At 41.5% G+C, this 18,360-nt stretch overlaps 2 protein-coding genes across 5 annotated transcripts in view; one reads left to right on the top strand and one right to left on the bottom strand.

Moving 5' to 3' along the window:
* Positions 1–8,428, bottom strand: part of CRY1 (cryptochrome circadian regulator 1) — a 33,568-nt gene extending 25,140 nt beyond the window's left edge. The window contains exon 1 of one of the 4 annotated variants that reach the window (XM_081210819.1): positions 7,646–8,428. In XM_081210819.1, coding sequence (XP_081066945.1) covers positions 7,646–7,803 — 158 coding nt within the window. In that variant the 5' untranslated portion in view covers positions 7,804–8,428. The remainder of the gene's footprint in view (positions 1–7,645) is intronic. The other 3 variants (XM_081210818.1, XM_081210817.1, XM_081210816.1) reach the window with 3 other exon arrangements.
* Positions 8,429–14,016: 5,588 nt separating this feature from the next.
* MTERF2 (mitochondrial transcription termination factor 2) lies at positions 14,017–17,219 on the top strand. Its single transcript, XM_081210831.1, has 2 exons — positions 14,017–14,145; positions 15,679–17,219. The coding sequence occupies exon 2, from the start codon at positions 15,714–15,716 to the stop codon at positions 16,878–16,880; it is 1,167 nt and encodes a 388-aa protein (XP_081066957.1). The 5' UTR covers positions 14,017–14,145; positions 15,679–15,713; the 3' UTR covers positions 16,881–17,219.
* Positions 17,220–18,360: the final 1,141 nt, after the last annotated feature.

Here is an 18,360-nt window from a genome sequence, read left to right as displayed (position 1 = left end):
AGCAATGGGAGCTCACCCCGTTGTGGGGATTCGAACTGCCGACCTTCTGATTGGCAAGTCCTAGGCTCTGTGGTTTAACCCACAGCGCCACCTGCGTCCCTCGATCTTTGGGTAGCAAGTGACTAATAAATTGGGGGGGGGGATGAAAATTTGTCCAAAGCCTAGAGAGTGAATCACAATGAGAATTTCTTAGAATTTTAGGGATTCCTTCAGTTACTATAATCTGAAGCACATAATGACCTTTTTGCTGATGCCTAGTCAATATGAAAGTAAAGTAAACCAGTGCCCCCAGACAGAAACAGAGTAACTCAACATGGTTATGATTTTTTCTCAAATTTGTTTTATATTTTTCTAAACCACTTTAATATTTTTTTCCAATCAAGTGGTATATGTATGTATGTATGCATGCATGTATGTATGAATAAATAAATAAATAAATAAATAAATAAATAAATAAAGAGAAGGCCTAACAACAGGCTATTCCACAGGTGACCACACATACTTGTAAGTAAAAAGCTTATACCTATTAAATCTGTGGTTACTGAATACTGTTCCACATTTAAACAGTTATGTGTTTTACTTGTAGACAATTTTAAGAGTGTTGAAAGCAATTTAAGATAAGGGTTAAAACACTAGAGATAAAAGTGTAGGAAGCAAATCACACAAGACAGACTTCAATCCTGGTTTGGTATTCTGGCTTGTTAGCAATCTGTAGTGTGAACAAACAACTCCTTGCCAGTTTGGGTGCAGCAACAAACAATATGTTGCTAACCAGTAATACAAGCTTTATATCATTTCTCATGGAGTAAAAAGGGAAAGAGGTTGGCAAGTGGGCCTGCAGTTCATGTCAGCTCATTCATATTCAAACTATAGCATGTTGTTACACTGGGCCAGTATGCAAATTTAGAGCCATATTGAACAATTCTTCCCTCCCAAAACAGCCTTGTCCACATGCAATACAGGAATAACCCTAGGCTACAATTCATGGTTAGCGAGGAGAGTGCTTAACCACAGCACTGGATTAAAACTGCTAGCTAAGTCAAACTTTTGCTTAGCTCACCATGGGACTATTCAAGACTGGGGAGGAGCAATGAAGTTCAGAGCGTCTCTCCAGGAGCCCATACAACTCCAGGAAGTCAGTCTGGTTTACCATGTCATGGAAACCAGGCCAGTGTGACATACTCCAGCCTCCTGATCATTTTGATCTTCCCTATCCTTTCAGTTCTTGATTCTCTCAAAAAATGTTAGCAGGGCAGAAGCTTGTTTGATAATTTGATAGTGCTTTCTACCAATTTATACAGAACAGTTGTTATAATTAGCTGGTAACTTCCTGGATGTTCAATTAGCTACTTTCCAGCCCTCTAGTATAGAAGCTAATGTTAGGAACAAGTTATACATTATTGTAAGAAGATCAGCAATTTTACATTTAGGTTCCTTAAGAACTCAAGTGGATTTATTGCCCCAGTGATCTGTCAGTTAGTACTAGAACTCTCTCTCCAAGCTCTCCATCTTTCCCTAGCACACCTTTCCATCTCTTATCAGGATCCAAACATGTCTTGGACAGTTTTTGTTTCCAACATATTCAAACATATCAGTTTTTATTGTTTTAGGCTTCAACCCTATAGCCAGTTTCAATGGGACTCACTTTTGAGCAGACAGATGTAGGATTGTGCTGCTAATGTATCTAACAATATACTCAATTCCTTCCCTCTGCATGAATGCTAGAATGATGCAGGATATAAAGATAACTTGGCATTAGTAACTTAGTGGAAAGAAGTATGAAAATAACCGAACTATAAGAACAAAGATGAAATTTGATTAATATTATGTCAAGCTTAAATATTTAAATATTTGATAACAAAGGGTAAAATTGGAGACATAATATTTGAAAGGCACAAATTAAAACAAGATTTGAGAGAAGGTGAAGTATTGCTGAATATGACTTTGTAAACAGGAACGCAGGAAAGGGAGATGTGAGGGAGTCTGAAAAGAAGGTTATGGAAATTTGGTTTTTGAAATTTAACTATGTTGTATTTTTCTTGTTCTGTGTGTATTTTTTTATTTTGGTGATGGTGTTTTATGTGCTTGGTGTTATATTGTTTAAAACCCTTAATAAATATTTTATAAAAAAAAAATCCTTCCCTCTGCTTCCCTCTTTTGCATATTTTTTTTGCTTCTTTTTGCTTTCATGTTCGCTTATTCAATTTTGGGGGGGGTGCTTTCTTGCCCCTGAATCTGTAGCGTATGTTCTAGTTGACCTTCTATTGCCATGGCTTTAAATAACCTCCAAGCTTTTAAGAGATGTGATTCTCTTGACTCTCCCTGTCATACTCATTTTTAAAATAAGTTTACTTTTCAAAGTCAAATGTGACTATTTTGAACTGTGTACACACTATAGTTTTAAAGAATGTTCAAAATACATTCTTTCCCTCAAAGAATTCTGGGCGCTGTAGCTCAGCCCTCACAGAGTTACAACTCCCATCAACTCCTCATTACAGTGCCCAGAATTCTTTGAGGGAAAGAATGTGCTTTAAAGATATAGCGTATACAGAACCTTGGATTTCTACCGGGAATTTCCCAGTTACATGTATATTGAATTTCATATCGCTGTGGTCACTGTTCCCCTTAGTTTAGCAACACTTACATTTTGTTCTAGGTCCTGGTCAACACAATTAATTCCAGCTCCATTCCCCATTCATTCCCTAGCCAACTGTTTTAAGAAACAGTCATTTAGGTTATCTAGAAACGTTGTCTCTTTGTCATTATATCACTCTATTCAATGTTACCACTATTAACACTTTGGATCCCTCCGATTTATTTCTCCATTTCAAGTTCAACTTGATGGGGGGGAGGAGCATTATAATATGTCTCCAGTAATGACATTATTTTTCAAATCCTGCTTCTGTGGAGGAGTCTGCATCTTTTCTAGATTGGTTTCTATGCCCTCTTTGACATGCAGTGCTACATCACCCTTAAGACACATTTCTTTGCTCTATGTATTCAGGAGAGCCCTGAAAGGACACTGATTATCCCCATTCCACCAGATTCCTCTTATACCCACTATATTTACACAAGAACGTAAGAATAGCCCTGCTGGATCAGGCCAGTGATCCACCTAATCCAGCATCCTGTTCTCACAGTGGCCATCCTAATGCATACGGAAGCCTGCAAGTAGGACCTGAGCACAACAGCACTCTTTCCTTCTGAGGATTCCAGGAACTGGATCCTATTTGCCTTACAATGGGATTTTCAGGGGGAGTAGGGAAGCCATTCATTTAATGTATTGTCATCAAAATACAGTGGTGCCCCGCAAGACGAATGCCTCGCAATACAAAAAACTCGCTAGACGAAAGGTTTTTCCGTTCGCGATTTGCCTCGCAAGACGAATTTCCCCTATGGGCTTGCTTCGCAAGACGAAAACGTCTCGCGACTTTTTTTCTTTGACTAAAAACAAAGACGTTTTGTTTATAAAGTTAATTTATTTTCCCTTAAATTTTTGAACTGCTCTTTACAGTGTGTGTGACTTTAAAGAGCAGTTAATAAACTGTTGTTGTACCAAATTTGGCTTTGTTTGGACTTTTTTTGACCATAGGAACGCATTAATTGATTTTCAATGCATTCCTATGGGATTTCGTGCTTCGCAAGACGAAAAATTCGCTAGACGACAAAAATTGCGGAACGAATTAATTTCGTCTTGCGGGGCACCACTGTATAGTGAATATACTCCCTGCTCTACACCAGAATTATGCACCCATTTCAGAAAACATGGGTTAAAACACGACATGACTCTTGCAGAGGTAAATCAATTAAAAACATGTTTGAAAGATTCTTGTTCCAAATGCAAAAAATAAAATTACCTATCTGATCAATGTTAACATTTATTTGTTTACAGTGGTCCGTTCTTAAGCCTGAGGTGCTCTTTCGCTAATGGGGCATCCTGCTGCAGCTGTGCCACGACTTCCGCTTGCATCCTGGGGCAAAGTTCGCTACCAGGAGCATCTACTTCTGGGTTAGCGGAGCTCGTTACCCGATGCGTCCGTAAGGAGGACGGCACGTAACCCGAGGTTCCACTGTAATTTTAAAACATGTCTACAAATGATTATATTGCCCAGAACAAGGCATACACACACTTCCAAGAAGACTAATTTAAGTAATACAGCAGTAGCAGTTATGTTTGTTTGCTACTACACAAAGTTACAATATATTGTATTTATGCAGTGGGACCTTTCAGTTCTCAACTCATTCTTAATTCATATTTACAGCACCCGCTGCAAATGCTCCCCCCCCCCTTTCATTTTACAAATGGGCAAGTCACTGAATCTGTGGCTAGCTGAGACAGAAGTCCAGTGTTCTATTTAAGCTTTTCCAACCTGGTGCCCTCCAAATGATTCAAATTCCAACTCCCATCAGCCTCAATCAGCATGACACATTGTCTGGGATGATGAAACCTGAATCCAAAACATTTGGAGGGCAGCATGTTGAAGAAAGGCTGTTCTATCTACTTGCTCCAGTTACTCTGTCACAATGAATTTCCTTAACTCAAATTATGAATGCCACTACCAGTTAACTTTTATTTATTTATACTCCAACTTTCCTCAACTGCAGGACCCAAGGCAACATTCACAAGGAAGTCAGTTTTGATGATGGTACGTAATGCTTACCTCAGGTATACAGTGACAAATCAAAGAGACAATTAAAGCATGTGAAGTTTTGTTGGTTAAAGAAAGAAAATCAAAAATCCACTATCAGGCAATACCTTTATTAGAACCTCAAAAAATCTTGTAAGCTAGCTAACTAAAGAATAAGACACTGAAGGCCCCTGGGACTAATGATAGAAATGGCCCAATGATATATGTCTAACCAGCCCCCTAAGCATTTTAACAAGTGACTACAATATTATTCTCTTTTAAGATTTAAGTACACTTCTGGCCTAGATCTGATCTTTTAAAAAATAACTGATAATCCCGACCTATGAAGTCCTTTTGTTGTGGCTAATTGTTTAACCAATAACTGGTATTGCATTTTACCAGAGTTCAAGAACAAAAAAGAGAATGCTTCACGTTGCCTTCATCTACTACCCCTGGCAATTAATTAAATAATGTAAGAAAAAATTATACATATGAAGTATTGCTGAACATGTAATAAATTTACAAAAGGAAGTTTACCATTAACCAAGAAAATCTAAAAACAACTCAAGGAGTGACAGCAAATAATCAAAAGTGACACATATTCAATACGCCATTTTAAACCAAACCAATTCCCAGGACCAAAAAAAGTTTTGAAATGATGAATATTGGTTTCTTTTTTGAAATATTTATTGCCATGTATTACTCACTTCACTTAATATGTCTCAAAGTAGATTTTTAAATTAATATACTATCTCAATGTTAATTTAATGCAAAACTTGAGAAATTCTAAAACTGTTCTGACTCCCACAACAGCATCCAAATGAAAGCTAGCCACTTAATTCAAAGCAAGATTCACAGAAGTCTTACTACTACAACACATTACAGGATCTGTCACAAATATTCTGAGCCACTTTCGTCTTGAACAATTTGTTAGCTAAGAAATAAGGTGCATTAAAAACATTACACAAAGAGACTCAGACTCAACTTTAAAGCTTTTATATTATGAGAACTATAACAATTGCACCAGGAATGGGGACAAGAGAAAGGAGGTCAGTAACACCACATAAGGCATCTGGCATGTCAGTATGACAGCAATAGATAAAATTCATTCACAAGTGTACCATGCATTTTCTTTACATCTTACAGCATCTGTATAGTTTTAAGCATCTCCACTAGTATTTCCTTGTGCCTACTATATAGTGTTGATATATTTTACCAAGTATTCATTCAATACCCTATTTTTTACTTCTAAAATCAGAATTTTTAAAATGGTGAACAGATAACATACCTTTAGCAGCTTAAATCCAGACCCAAAAGAGGCCCTGGAAGAAATATTTATTATCTGCCATGACCAAGAAATTGCTACCAACCATACTGCATAGTAAGTAGCATAATATAAACTAGAAGACTAGACTAGACTCCTGTCCCTGCCCCCACACCAGTCCTACTTCAAGTAATAGTTGCCCAGCAGCATTATGTACCAAGTTTTCTAGTTATCTGTGAAAATAAAAAAAATTCCTTCCAGTAGCACCTTAAAGACCAACTAAGTTAGTTCTTGGTATGAGCTTTCGTGTGCATGCACACTTCTTCAGATACACTGAAGAAGTGTGCATGCACACGAAAGCTCATACCAAGAACTAACTTAGTTGGTCTTTAAGGTGCTACTGGAAGGAATTTTTTTTATTTTGACTATGGCAGACCAACACGGCTACCTATCTACTACAGTTATCTGTGAATTAGCCATGGAACACATGTGGATATCTGGCAGTTCTGCGTCACAATAAACTGGTTTAATTAGTTCAGAATGCAACTAAGAAGCTTCCTTTGAAAGACCTGCACACTCCTTACAGCGATTGATAATCCTCTTCATCTTTATTGTGCTCCACAAATGTCAAAGTGGTCCATATCATTTGTCTACCTTTGCTACTGACCAGATACCAGTTTTGAACAGTGTTTATGTGACAAGAGCTATCCTGTTAAGTTTGAACTCACCAAAAAAAGTCAGATACAGCTCTCATTGCCTAATTTTTCAGCACCATTTGGAACAGTTACATACAAATATACACAAGTTTCTCCAATGTTTTATTGATTCGAAGCAACTTTTAGTAGGCCTCTTAGCCTCACAATGTCTGTGTTTGGAAAATGAGCATAATACTGCTTGCGAAATATCCAAGTGAGGTTATGTCTTGCTTTGCACAGCAACAGAAGGAACTGCAAGTGCAACTACCTCAGTGCTGCCAGCATCAGGAAGAGGCTGGAAAGGGCATAATTAGGAGTAGGTCATAGCTAGCAAGAGGAAGGTGAGCATCATGGCCACACGTGTATATAACCCAGGACGGCAAAGCCTCTGTTGCACAGCAAGGGCATTAAAGTGAAAGCTAAGACTCAAGATCACATCTTTAAAGCAGTCAGTGACAAACATGTAATGGGTATAACTGTTGGAGCCTTTCAAAAATATTTGTTACCCTGATCGGCTGGAGAACAGGAAACAGAGGGAAGATTTAGTGGGTTTTGCTTTGTTTTTAAATTGGGCCAGCTCTGTTTGTATTAAGTATTGAACTATATAATTTTTCTGAGTACCCAAAAATCCTTCTGACACCACCAACATGGGCTAGAATTTATTCACCGCTTTAAATCAGCACTCTTTTGCATGCAGTGAGAGAAGCGCAGTTGCTTAAGAAGTTAACAACGCAATCCGTTCCCGTGGGAAATGGCAAGCTTTAAAAATCAAGTCATGCTGAGAACATAAGCGGGTGGCCGAAGTGCGCCGTCCTTTCATTAGCTCCGAGTGCCAGGACGTCAAGATTGATTTCACCGGCGTCACATAGTACCTGAAACGGCGTTGTATAACCAGCAGCCAACGCGCGTGCGCAGACGACGCCCAAACCTCTCCCATTTCCTCCCCCCCCCCTTTTCCTACCCGTAACCGGGAACCTTCTGAATGGGGATTTATAAAAACCGACCGGCTAAATAAAAAAAGAGCCGCATCCTCGCGCCCACTCATTCCGTTCACTGACCTCCACCGGTTGATCCCCACGTTGGAGGAGCCCGCGAACCAGGGGTCCAGGATGTAGACGCAGCGCACCGTGTCGGCGCCTTGGATGACTTCCCTCAGAGCCGGGTTGTCGTGGAGCCGGAGCCCCTTGCGGAACCAGTGCACTGCGTTCACCCCCATCTTCCGAGGGGCGCCTGGTTACTCCCCTCACAGGTTCTCCTGGCGGCGGAGGCCGGTAGATGTTGAGGCGGCGAGTGGGGGAAGATAAGTCGGAGGGAAGACCGGCTGTTCAGGAATAAATGAAGTCGGCGTCGCGGCTCATGCCGAGCCGGGGTCCCGCCACTGAGGGGAAACACCCTCAGGGGGGGTTATACAGAAGAAGGAACAGGGGAGCCAAGGGGAGCGGGGGGCCGTAGGCAGCGGCGGCTTTAGGACCCGGTGGAGGCGGCAGCTGCGGCTGTGGAGGCGGCGGCGGCAGCAGCTCCAGTAGCAGTGGCGATGGCCTCCAGCGAGAAACGCATTACCCCTTCTTTCCTCAGCCCCGCGCCCGCTCCACGCAGTTGGCGGTTAGGAGATGGAGGGGAAGGTCGAAGAGTTCCGCGGAGTTCGACGCAGACCCGGCTCGAGCTGAACGGACGGCGGTTAGTTCCCCTCCTGGGTTTCTTCCCCTCACACGCAGCCACAAACCTGCCGCCGCTCGCCTCGCCGCCCGCCCTGTGACTCTACGCAGCAACCCTGCACTACAGGAGCCGCCCAGCGCCGCCCCCTCCTCCCCATTGGCTGCCCGCGCGGCACGTGCCCTCCGTCCGCCTCACGTTTCTGAAATGTGTTTACGGGTTTCTGGCGGGCGGAGGGAGGGGCGGAGGGAAGAAGCGGGTATTTCCCTCCGCGCGCGCAGCTGAGGGAACCAAACCAAAACTTAATGGCTTGCTTTAAAGCAGTGTCAACACACACACAGAGGGACGAGCTCGTCTGAAACGGCGAAGCTCCAGCCGCGAGCCGCCCTCCGTCGACGGACAAATACAAAATGAGGCCAGGGGGCGTGGCTAACCGGCTCCTGGCAACGCCCTCAGGGCGGGCGCGAATGTCCCGGATGAGCACGGGGCTTCGGTGGAGGTTTTTGCTAAGCGCGTGGCGAGCCGCGTAAATGCGCGCGGGCGCCGGAGCCGCTGGGTTACGTATGCGCGCGTGCACGTACGCACGGGGTGCGCGCACTGGTGTCTCTAATCCCCCCCCCCCCGCTTTTATTGCAGCCGCCTGGGCCAGCCCGTGCGCGGCTCGTGTTTGTAACACGTGGGTGAGGCGTGGGCGCGCGCGCTGTTCGGGTCCTTCCGCTCGCGCGGGTGGCGACGGGGGCGGCCTGGAGCGCGCGAGCGGCAAGAGGCAGCGCTGCGAACCTTGGAGAAGTCGTTATGTAACTGAAGTGCGTGAGGCGGCTGCGGCCTCCCTGTCACCTCGCAGCGGTGCTTCCGCCCTGCTACTGTTACGGTCCGCGTCATGCGCTGCGTTTTAATTTAAATATTATTACTTAGTTCGCCACGCTCTGCAGCCAAATAAAAACCCAGAATCTCTTCCGTAGGGCAAAATAAAACCCCACCTCTGCTCGTGCTTTATTTACCAGTGCCAGTTCACTTAAAGGTTCACCCACCAATATGAGGATGCAGCTGAGTGTTGGTAATTGTGCATTGGAAATGGACTTTTGCAGACCTTTCTCAAAAGAGAGTTTCAAGACCTTCGATTTACAGTTTTTGCTGGCATATTTTTACAAAAAGCATAAACTCTCACATTACTCGATAACCCAGATTATGTCATCTGAGAGCCCCTTTAGGCCAGTCCCTGGCTGCCAAGGACCTGCAGCACTGACGGAGATGCTGAGGCAAATGAGGAGACACAGATGGGAAGGCCGGTTTTGGTACTTATTTCTACCATGCACATTACTGTCGTGTGGGAACATTTGATGGCTCATGTTTGGAAGCTGTACTGTTTGCACTGCCTCGGTAATCTGGAGCATCTAATGGCTCTCCCTCTTTCTCACACTCCACAGAGAAAGGAAGACAATAGCACAACCAAAACAATTACAACATAATAAAATAACAGTAATGTGGTTGCAAGAGTGGAACCATTGTCCTACTTTCTCCCCTCACAGCTTCCATAATGGGACAGGAGAAAGCCAGTTTGATGGGATAAATTGCTCATTCCCTCTCCAAAGCCTAACTTCATAAATGAAAATAAAAAAATCCCTTCCAGTAGCACCTTAAAGACCAACTAAGTAAATGAAAAAGTCTATATTTGATAAAGTGGATACCCTAATCTTGCTCTAAACAAGCTAGACAGAAATAGGAAGTATCTCCTATGCCAACAACATTAGATTAGACAGACATTAGATTAGTCAAGGCTATCCTGCATTTTCATCCACTTTGCACCAAAATAAACACATACCCTGTCATTTCTTACTACACAGAAGCCTTTTTTAAAACTTGCTCTTCTATACCATTTGGAAAGTAGCTGCAAGCAAAACTATTAATTCACATACTTTTCCCAGAGTGCATTTTTTCTCAGAATATCTGCTTTCAAAGCCACTTGAAGATACCATGTATTTAAGCACATGACTTCCCTTATTAGACTTAGAGAATCATGGGGTCTGTAGCTTTGCCCCTCACAAAACTACAATTTCCAGTACCCTTACTACACAACAGTTGCCTGGATTCTTTGGGGGAAGATAGGAGCTTTAAATGTATGTCATGGATGTGACCCTAGTAAGTTGAGCTGCTGATTCAGTGGGAATTTGAAGACTAGGGTTGTATACGCACAAAGCATTTGAAACACATTCTTTTCTGCGAAGAATTTTGGGCGCTGTTAGTTTACCCTTCACAGAGTTACAACTCCCAGCAGCCCTTAACAAACTACAGTGCTCAGAATTCTTTGAGGGAAAGAATACCCTTCAAATGTGTTTTCTAGGTTTAGTGTGTACACAGCCTATGGCACATCCAGATGATTGTGCAACAGAATAATATCTTTAACATTATGTGAAGAGAGTTTGCCTTAAGGACTTTGGTTTCATGATAATGAGGTATATAGGTGTTTGCATCCAAGCCACCTTGGGTCACACCCACTTTGGAAGCATGCCTGGTCTAGCAGCACCTAAGAGGCTTGGGAGAGGGAGGGGGTTGCAGACAGCGTCTATTTAATACACTATAAGGTGGTGTAGGTTTTATGGGGCCAAAATAATGTCGCTGGAGTGCTTGACCTGCTCAGCATATTCACTTGCAATTAAGTGGATTACTACAAAGACACCACAAATCTCCAGTGCCTCCTTTTTCACAGGAAACTAATCCTGTTAAAAGAGTGACCTGTATTTTTAACAATTCAGGGCTTCTTCAACCCCAGATTCCTACACTTTCACTTTTATGCTAAGTTAGAAGCTGGGACATATGAAGATTGTGTATCTTAAGAATGTAGGTACTGCTTTATTTATTGAAAAAAATTATTAGCTGATCTTCAGTTTTGTCTCTCAGGGTGAGGTACAGTATAAAATACAGTAAATACAATCAAATAACAAATTGCACCAGCAGTTTAAAAAATGTGCAAGTTTTGCAGTTTTCCACATGTTCGGAGACTTAGCTCCTGGCATCACGGACTGCAAAGCCAATGGTTGCTCATTCTGCAGTTGACATGGATTAATAGTGACACGTGTGTCACTACAGTAGTATGAAGTTGCAGGCACAGCCTGACCACTGGAGTTAGATGTGTGCTAGATGTAATCTACCTCCATCCCCTTCAAAAGTACCATGCAGATACAGAAAAAGGAACCGAGGAATTCAAGATAGAGAGCATGGTCCACTGTCTTTAAGGGTAGACCTGGACTTGAAAGACATTCCTTTAATAGCCAAGGGAAGGGTTTCTCCATAAACCCAACGCAGTGGAGGAATGTGAATGAAGCACTGTGTGTCTACCTCAAAATGTTTGAAGGTGCAAACAGTATGCAAGGCAAGATCAGGTATAACCACCCAGATACCATCACAAGCACAAATAGAAAAACACCCAGTTCAATAAAGTCTGCTGACAGTCATTGAACAGACTCTAATAGGATAAATTCAACTCACAAAACTCACTGAAATCTAACAAAAGATCTTCAGCCAGCTGAAATGCAGCCCTTAGTAGGAACTCCATCAAAGAAAAGGGAAAAAATATATCTAACCTTTCCTTATTTCCCTGACTTCCTGTATGCTAATCTATTGGAAATAATAGGAAAATGTGAAAGTCTCATTCACTTGCTGAAGCAGAAGATGTGTATATTATCCTGGTGCCCAGCAGAGGATATCATTACCCCTGCTCTGAAAAAGGATCCTGGAATTGCACCCTTCCCTCATTCCTCCTCCGCTTCACCAGTGCTCACTATTTCACTAGCTCTCACTGAGGAAGTACCTAGTAATTTTGGGCTATTAATAAGCAACTTTCCTCACAAATGAAGCTCACCACTGCCAAGAATAATTTTCTCATGTCGGAATCATGTATTTCGTTGAGGGGGTGCAATAATCACTATGGTAGTAATGAGTCAGGTGTGTGAAGGTAATGATTCTCAGTTTTGCATAGCAACCATTAAATAATTGAACAAGCAGCGTCTTGCAAAAGTGACCACAATGTAAAAGCTTTAAATATCATGTAATAGGCACCTTTTTGGCTTTGCAAATGGCCATCAATTTAAAGAGCTGAATTTTCCCCACTTTATATAAGGTTGGATGGATAAAGAACTCCTGAAGAAACATAGTTGTGCCACACTGAGTGCCAGATTTATGTATATAAGCTAAACAAGCTATAGTTTAGGGGCCCACTTTCTTGGGGGCCCCAAAAAAATTTAAAGGAAAAAAACCCCTGGGTGTACATTTCCAAAATACTGTATAAGATAAAAAACAAATAAAATAAAACCTACATAAAGTTAGAGTTTAATAATTATTTCACTATTAATATCCTTCTTCTTAATTGTATTTCACTATTAATATCCTTCTTCTTAATTGTATTTCAGTTCAACAATTACTTTTATAAAATACATATTTTGTTATGTGCAAATGTCTTTAGATACCTATTAGGTCCATAAATTACCATATAGCATATATTCAACACACAAAAACAGTGACAAATTGTTGTTCCCAAAGGACAGCTGGACATATAAAAGGCCCCATTACCTTCAGTAGCTTAGGGCCTCATCAAACCTAAATCCGGCCCTGACCACACTAGTTCTCTTTGCACTAAGTACTGTACTAAGGCTTGGCAGAACATCGTGTACCATGAAGCAAGAAAGAAATCCAAAGCATCTAATGTCTTTGAAAGCTAGGAGTATAACAAACCCTGTAATTTGCTAATCATATGGTGCTTGTTATGACGTTAAGTGCAAGGTGGTGTTAGTGTTGCTTGAGTGTGCTTTTAATGACATGTTTCCACACCTGAAAAGTTTTGTTTCTTTTTAAGATTTCCACGTGATGCAGTTTCCTGCAAGTTGCTTTTATAATAATTAGAATCTATACCTGTAGTATTTTGACTACTGCGTTACTGATCTAGCCTAAAAAGAACCTCTCCTACGTCTTAAAAATTAGGCAATTACATTAACATTTACTTTTATGTTTAGTTTGCATACTAAACTTGCGTGCTTCATGGCTTCAGGAAGGAATGTATTCTGTTTGTGCTGGTGTCAGTCAAGATTGACAATCAGATGAAGGGAGTTTCATCAATTAACCGGTCCAAGTGAAGCCATTGTCCACTTTGCACCATTTCAAATTTCAAAACTTGCTGCTGAATAAATGTCAATCCGTGCCAATGCTCACTTAAACAGCTCTCCCAGAAGAGTCCTGGGAACGATAGCTTTTTGAGGGTGCTGGGCATTACGTACACTACAGTTCCCAGACTCCTTGGGCGAAAGCCATGAGTGTTAAAAGTGATAGAAATGTGCTTTAAAAATGTATGCTGTGAATAAGCATCTCAATTTCTCCCACTCTTTTGCAAATAAGTGTTTCTGTCCTTTGCGGTTATTATGGAAAGGGGTAGTTGCAGGGAACAGTGTGTTCGTCTTGTGCTTATTTTTCCTTTTTAAAAAAATCACATCATCAACAAATCCGTTTCAAATCACTCCTCTGGCTTGTCACCAACCCGAGTTGCAAAAGTGGAAATGGTTCGCTCCGCCAGCATTACACCCCTCCCTCTGCCTCGCACAATGAATGGTATGGCCAAGAAGCGTGCCCGGGTGGCTGTTACTGCCGCCTCTCCATTGGTGGAAACGCAGGCGCCCCTTTGCTGCGCTTCCGGATCTCCCGTCGCGCTTTAGGCCGGAGGAGCTGCCGCGCGCGCGGGGTCTGCACTGAGGATGGGGATCCCGGACGGGGCGGTGCAAGGTCAAGCGCCCAAGGGATCGCCGAGGCCTGGTCTGGAGGGAATGGCGGAGGCAGCAACAAAGCCCGGCCGCAGCAGCTTTACGGAAGGGAAACAGACGGTCACCCAGCAAGGGCGGTGTGTGGGTTGAGCTCCGGTTTAGTAAGTATCTCTCGCTGGAAGGGACAGTCCGGTGTTTGACACACACCTGGCCACCAGTTCAGTGCCGGATTTACGTATCAGCTAAACAAGCTATAGCTTAGGGCCCCAATCTCTTGGGGGGTCCCCCAAAATGGAAAACCCCCAGAATGTACATTTCCAAAATATAAGACAAAAAAACACAAATAAAATAAAACCTACATACAGCAACAGTGTTTAGTGTTGTGTAGGCTCCTGTGATGTAAGTAATGGGCCCCCAATCATTTAAAGTTAGGGCTTAATAATTATTTTACTATTAATATGCTTCTTAATTGCATTTCAGTTCAACAATTACTTTGATAAAATACATATTTTGTTATGTGTAAATGGCTTTGCATACCTATTAGGTCCATAAATTACCATATAGCATATATTCAACACAAAAAACAGCAACAATTTGTTGTTGACAAAGGACAGCTGGACATATAAAGGGCCCCATTACCTTCAGTAGCTTAGGGCCACATCAAACCTAAATCTGGTCCTGCTTAGGCCAACCTTAAAATAATGAAATAAATAAGCGGACTTTACAACCCGATTTTAGCATTCCTCCCATAGCAGACACAACTGGAATGCGTCCTAAATATATTGATACACGCCACCCCAATTTCCAAGCAGGGTAACTTATTTGGTTGTCCTGATTGTGGTGCTTAAGTGGCTAGCCATTAAAGATAAAGGAACTGGTTTGGCAAGCTTGCACAGGTCCAGGTTCTCAAGGATTAGAGGGGCATCATCCAGACTGACCTCCCCCCCAAAAAAACTATCAATATAAAAAAGAGGTGCGTCTTCAGCATATAACAAACGTTGTACAATAGGGGAGCCTCTGTGGGGAGGGTTTTTCAGTAACATGTCTACCTCCATGGTACTTCAAGGGACTGAAGCTCTTTTAAAGTTTTGCCACAAGCATAGTGCAACCTGCTTCTGTGATGGTGAAAAAAGAGAGGCCTCGCAAAATAGGCGAGAGTAAGGTTGTGAAATGGGACCTTTAAAAAAATGAAAGCAAATAGATTTAACTGTCATGGGTGTGTGAAGGTGACTGGTGCACTTACCTTAACAATACAGATGTAGCAGATGGTTGTGCTTTCCCATCCATTCCTTAGTCCTCTTGATCAATTCCTCCGGCAGTTAAAGCGTGCGGTTTTATTTTACCCCCATTAGGTCTCAGGAGGTGTAGCAACAGGCACCCAGCCTCTTGCATTGCAAGTTTCTGTTGACCTACTAACATAAATTCTGCTACAGATTAACAGTCGTTTATCATTTATATCTGACTGAGACAGAAGGTGCAAAGTACTTCACAGCATGCCCATTATTGAAATATGAATATCTGAATGCAGCTGCCACAGAGTGGAGCATAATTACAGCCTGGAAAGATTGTTGTTAAACAGGAGTAGTGGGGGAAAGTGGGGAAAATATTGTTTTCTTGTTCTCCCCCCCCCAAAAAAAAAGAAAAGTTGAACAGGCACAGTATTAATATTATCTCAAATGCTTTCATTCTTTCAGGCCTTCTCAGACATAGTGCTAAATCACAAACTGAAATGACCCACGTTGCTCCAAATCTATTTATGCGATCTCAGCCTTGCCTGCTGTTGCCAGCTCTTTCAGCCTTATGGAATCAAAGACAAAACAGAAACTTTTTATTGCATTTTCGATATACATCTGATGTCGCTTCTGGAGAGAACAAGGCCACTGTACAAAGCCTCTATGAGTTATCTGTGGATATCAAGAAGATCCGTAGGCTAAAGCCATGGGTGCTCTCAAAAGAGGTGACGCATGTCAAGGAAACAGCTAAGATTTTGCAAGAAATGGGAGCTGACAAGAGTTCTGTGGCATATATTTTTGAACGTTGTCCTGAGGCAATTCTTTGTAGCCCTACAGATATCCATTATCAGAGAGAATTGTGGTTATCAGTCTGCCAAAATGAAAAACAACTAGTTGAATTAATAAAACGGTTCCCAGACTCCTTTTTTACAGTTAAAAACTATGAAAACCAGAAAGCCAACATTAGGTTCTTCAAAGATCTGGGACTGAAAAATGCGGTTATCAGCCGGCTCCTAACAAGCGCATCAAATATTTTTTATAATCCTGTTGCAAAGAACAAGCATATGATAGAAACCCTACAAAGTAACTATATAAGGCTAGGAGGTTCACAGGAGAATATGAAGAACTGGATGATGAAATTACTGAGTCAAAACCCATTTATTTTGTTAAATTCTTCGGCTGCTGTTGAAGAAAATTTGGGGTTTTTTCAGAAGAACAAATTCACTGACTTTGAAGTTTTGAGTCTGCTATCCAAGCTGAAGGGCTTTGTTTTTCAGCTTAACCCTAGTAGCATGCAGAACAGCCTACTGTTCTCCAAGAACATCTTCAAATGCAGTGATCAAGAATTAAAAGAGCTAATAATTAAATGCCCTGCCCTTCTCTACTACTCAGTTCCAGTTCTGGAAGAAAGACTGGAGGGGCTATTGAAGGTGGGAATTTCTGTGGACCAAATTAAACAAACACCTGCGGTGTTAGAACTGTCAGCAGAAATAGTGCAATATAGGATTAAAAAATTAGATGCCATAGGATACAGTCTAAAAGGCAGAACTCTAGAATACCTGAATGGGACAAAAAAGGATTTTGAAGTTACTTACGGAAAGATACAAGAAAAAAAGGAGAGGCCAATATTTAATCCAGTTGCTCCTTTAAACATTGAAGATTAATTTCTGGAATGTATTTAAGACTGCCACATGGGAGTTTGGGACGAAAGAGGTTTGGGTGACTTTTTATACTTGGAGAACACTGAATGTGATTGATACTCAAAATGGACTTTTATTCACACCCTACTTCTTTCAGTTTAAATGATTTTTTTAAAACATGGAACTCAGTGAGTAATGGGATTGCAAGTTTCTCCACCAAATTGGACACCATCTTATCAGAAACTTAATTTGAATTATGCTGCTGTTAACAGTGTTGCTGAAACTGACCAAAAGAAAAATAAACCCACCAGGTCATTCTGTATCAGTTTTCAGTAAGTTGACAAATAAAAGCTTTCAAAACAATGCCTTAAGGAAATAGCCCTGTTGTGTCACAGTTGCATAATTTTAACATCCTATTATTAGGATTGCCACACTCCTTAAGAGTGCTGGGAGTCTTTTGGATTCTAAGCACTCCTCTTCCTATCCATCAACCAGCCTGGGTTTTCACTTTTTTGAAAGCTTTTATAATTAAGCACACAAAATAAGCAGGGGCACTATTTGTTGTGGCAGGCACTCAGTACCAGAGAGAACTAAGTAAGCTTGGATCAGCGAGGATGCTTTTAAAATCAGCCACATCAATTCTGCACGTTACATTTCTTTTATCCCCATTAGGACTAAGCATATGTAACCAGACAACACTGTGATCACAATATTTCATTTACAGTTTAAGACCCTCAGTGGAGGGTTGCTACCTTGAATGGCAATGGAAGACACTCAGAATGTTTTTTACAAAGATCCTTAACAAAAAGGAATTGGATGTTTCTGCTTTAATAAATGCTTTTAGGAATCTTTGTTAGAGTGTGGTTGAACAGCATGGAGCAGTAAACTGAAATTTTTCAATATCTGCTAGTCAAGGTATCCCAGATGAAGAGCTCCTTTTAAGCTCTCATATAGCCATGGCCTTCTTACAGTCTTTTGCTATCTTAATTCAGCTCCCCGAAAAACACTTATTCAGAGAGTAGCGGTGATAAAATCCTTATGTTGGGATGGTTTGATGGATAGGAAGAGGAGTGCTTAGAATCCAAAAGACTCCCAGCACTCTTAAGGAGTGTTCTGTTCTCTAACCCTTTACAAAAGTTTGATGTATAGAAATATTTTAAGTAAAATATTATGAAGCTGCCTTACCATTGTTCCAGCATTGTCTTCTCTGACTGGCAACAGCTCCCCCCCTGGTCTTGAGTACAGATGTTTCCCAGCCTTGCTACATAATTTATTTTTTTAGCAAGAGAAATCAGGGTTAAACCTGCAGGCAGAGCATGTGTTCTACCACTTAAGCTACTGTCATTTCCCTTGGCAGCTGAAATAGATAGCAACAGCTGGATCATTTATATCAGACTGTTTAATGCACAAAATTCTAGAAACTAGAATAAGTGATTTTTTTGCAAACAATGGCTTTTGGCTGTCAGCAAAACAAAACAAAAATGAAAAACATTAATCTACTGTT

Source organism: Podarcis bocagei (genome assembly GCF_964188305.1).
Source record: "Podarcis bocagei genome assembly, chromosome: 10".
Taxonomy (NCBI): domain Eukaryota; kingdom Metazoa; phylum Chordata; class Lepidosauria; order Squamata; family Lacertidae; genus Podarcis; species Podarcis bocagei.
Note: the sequence above shows the minus strand (reverse complement) of the source record. Positions and strands in the feature narration are given on the sequence as shown.

Excerpts from the sequence above, each read along its gene's own strand:
- MTERF2 (XM_081210831.1), top strand. The coding sequence starts at position 15,714 with ATGACCCACGTTGCTCCAAATCTATTTATGCGATCTCAGCCTTGCCTG.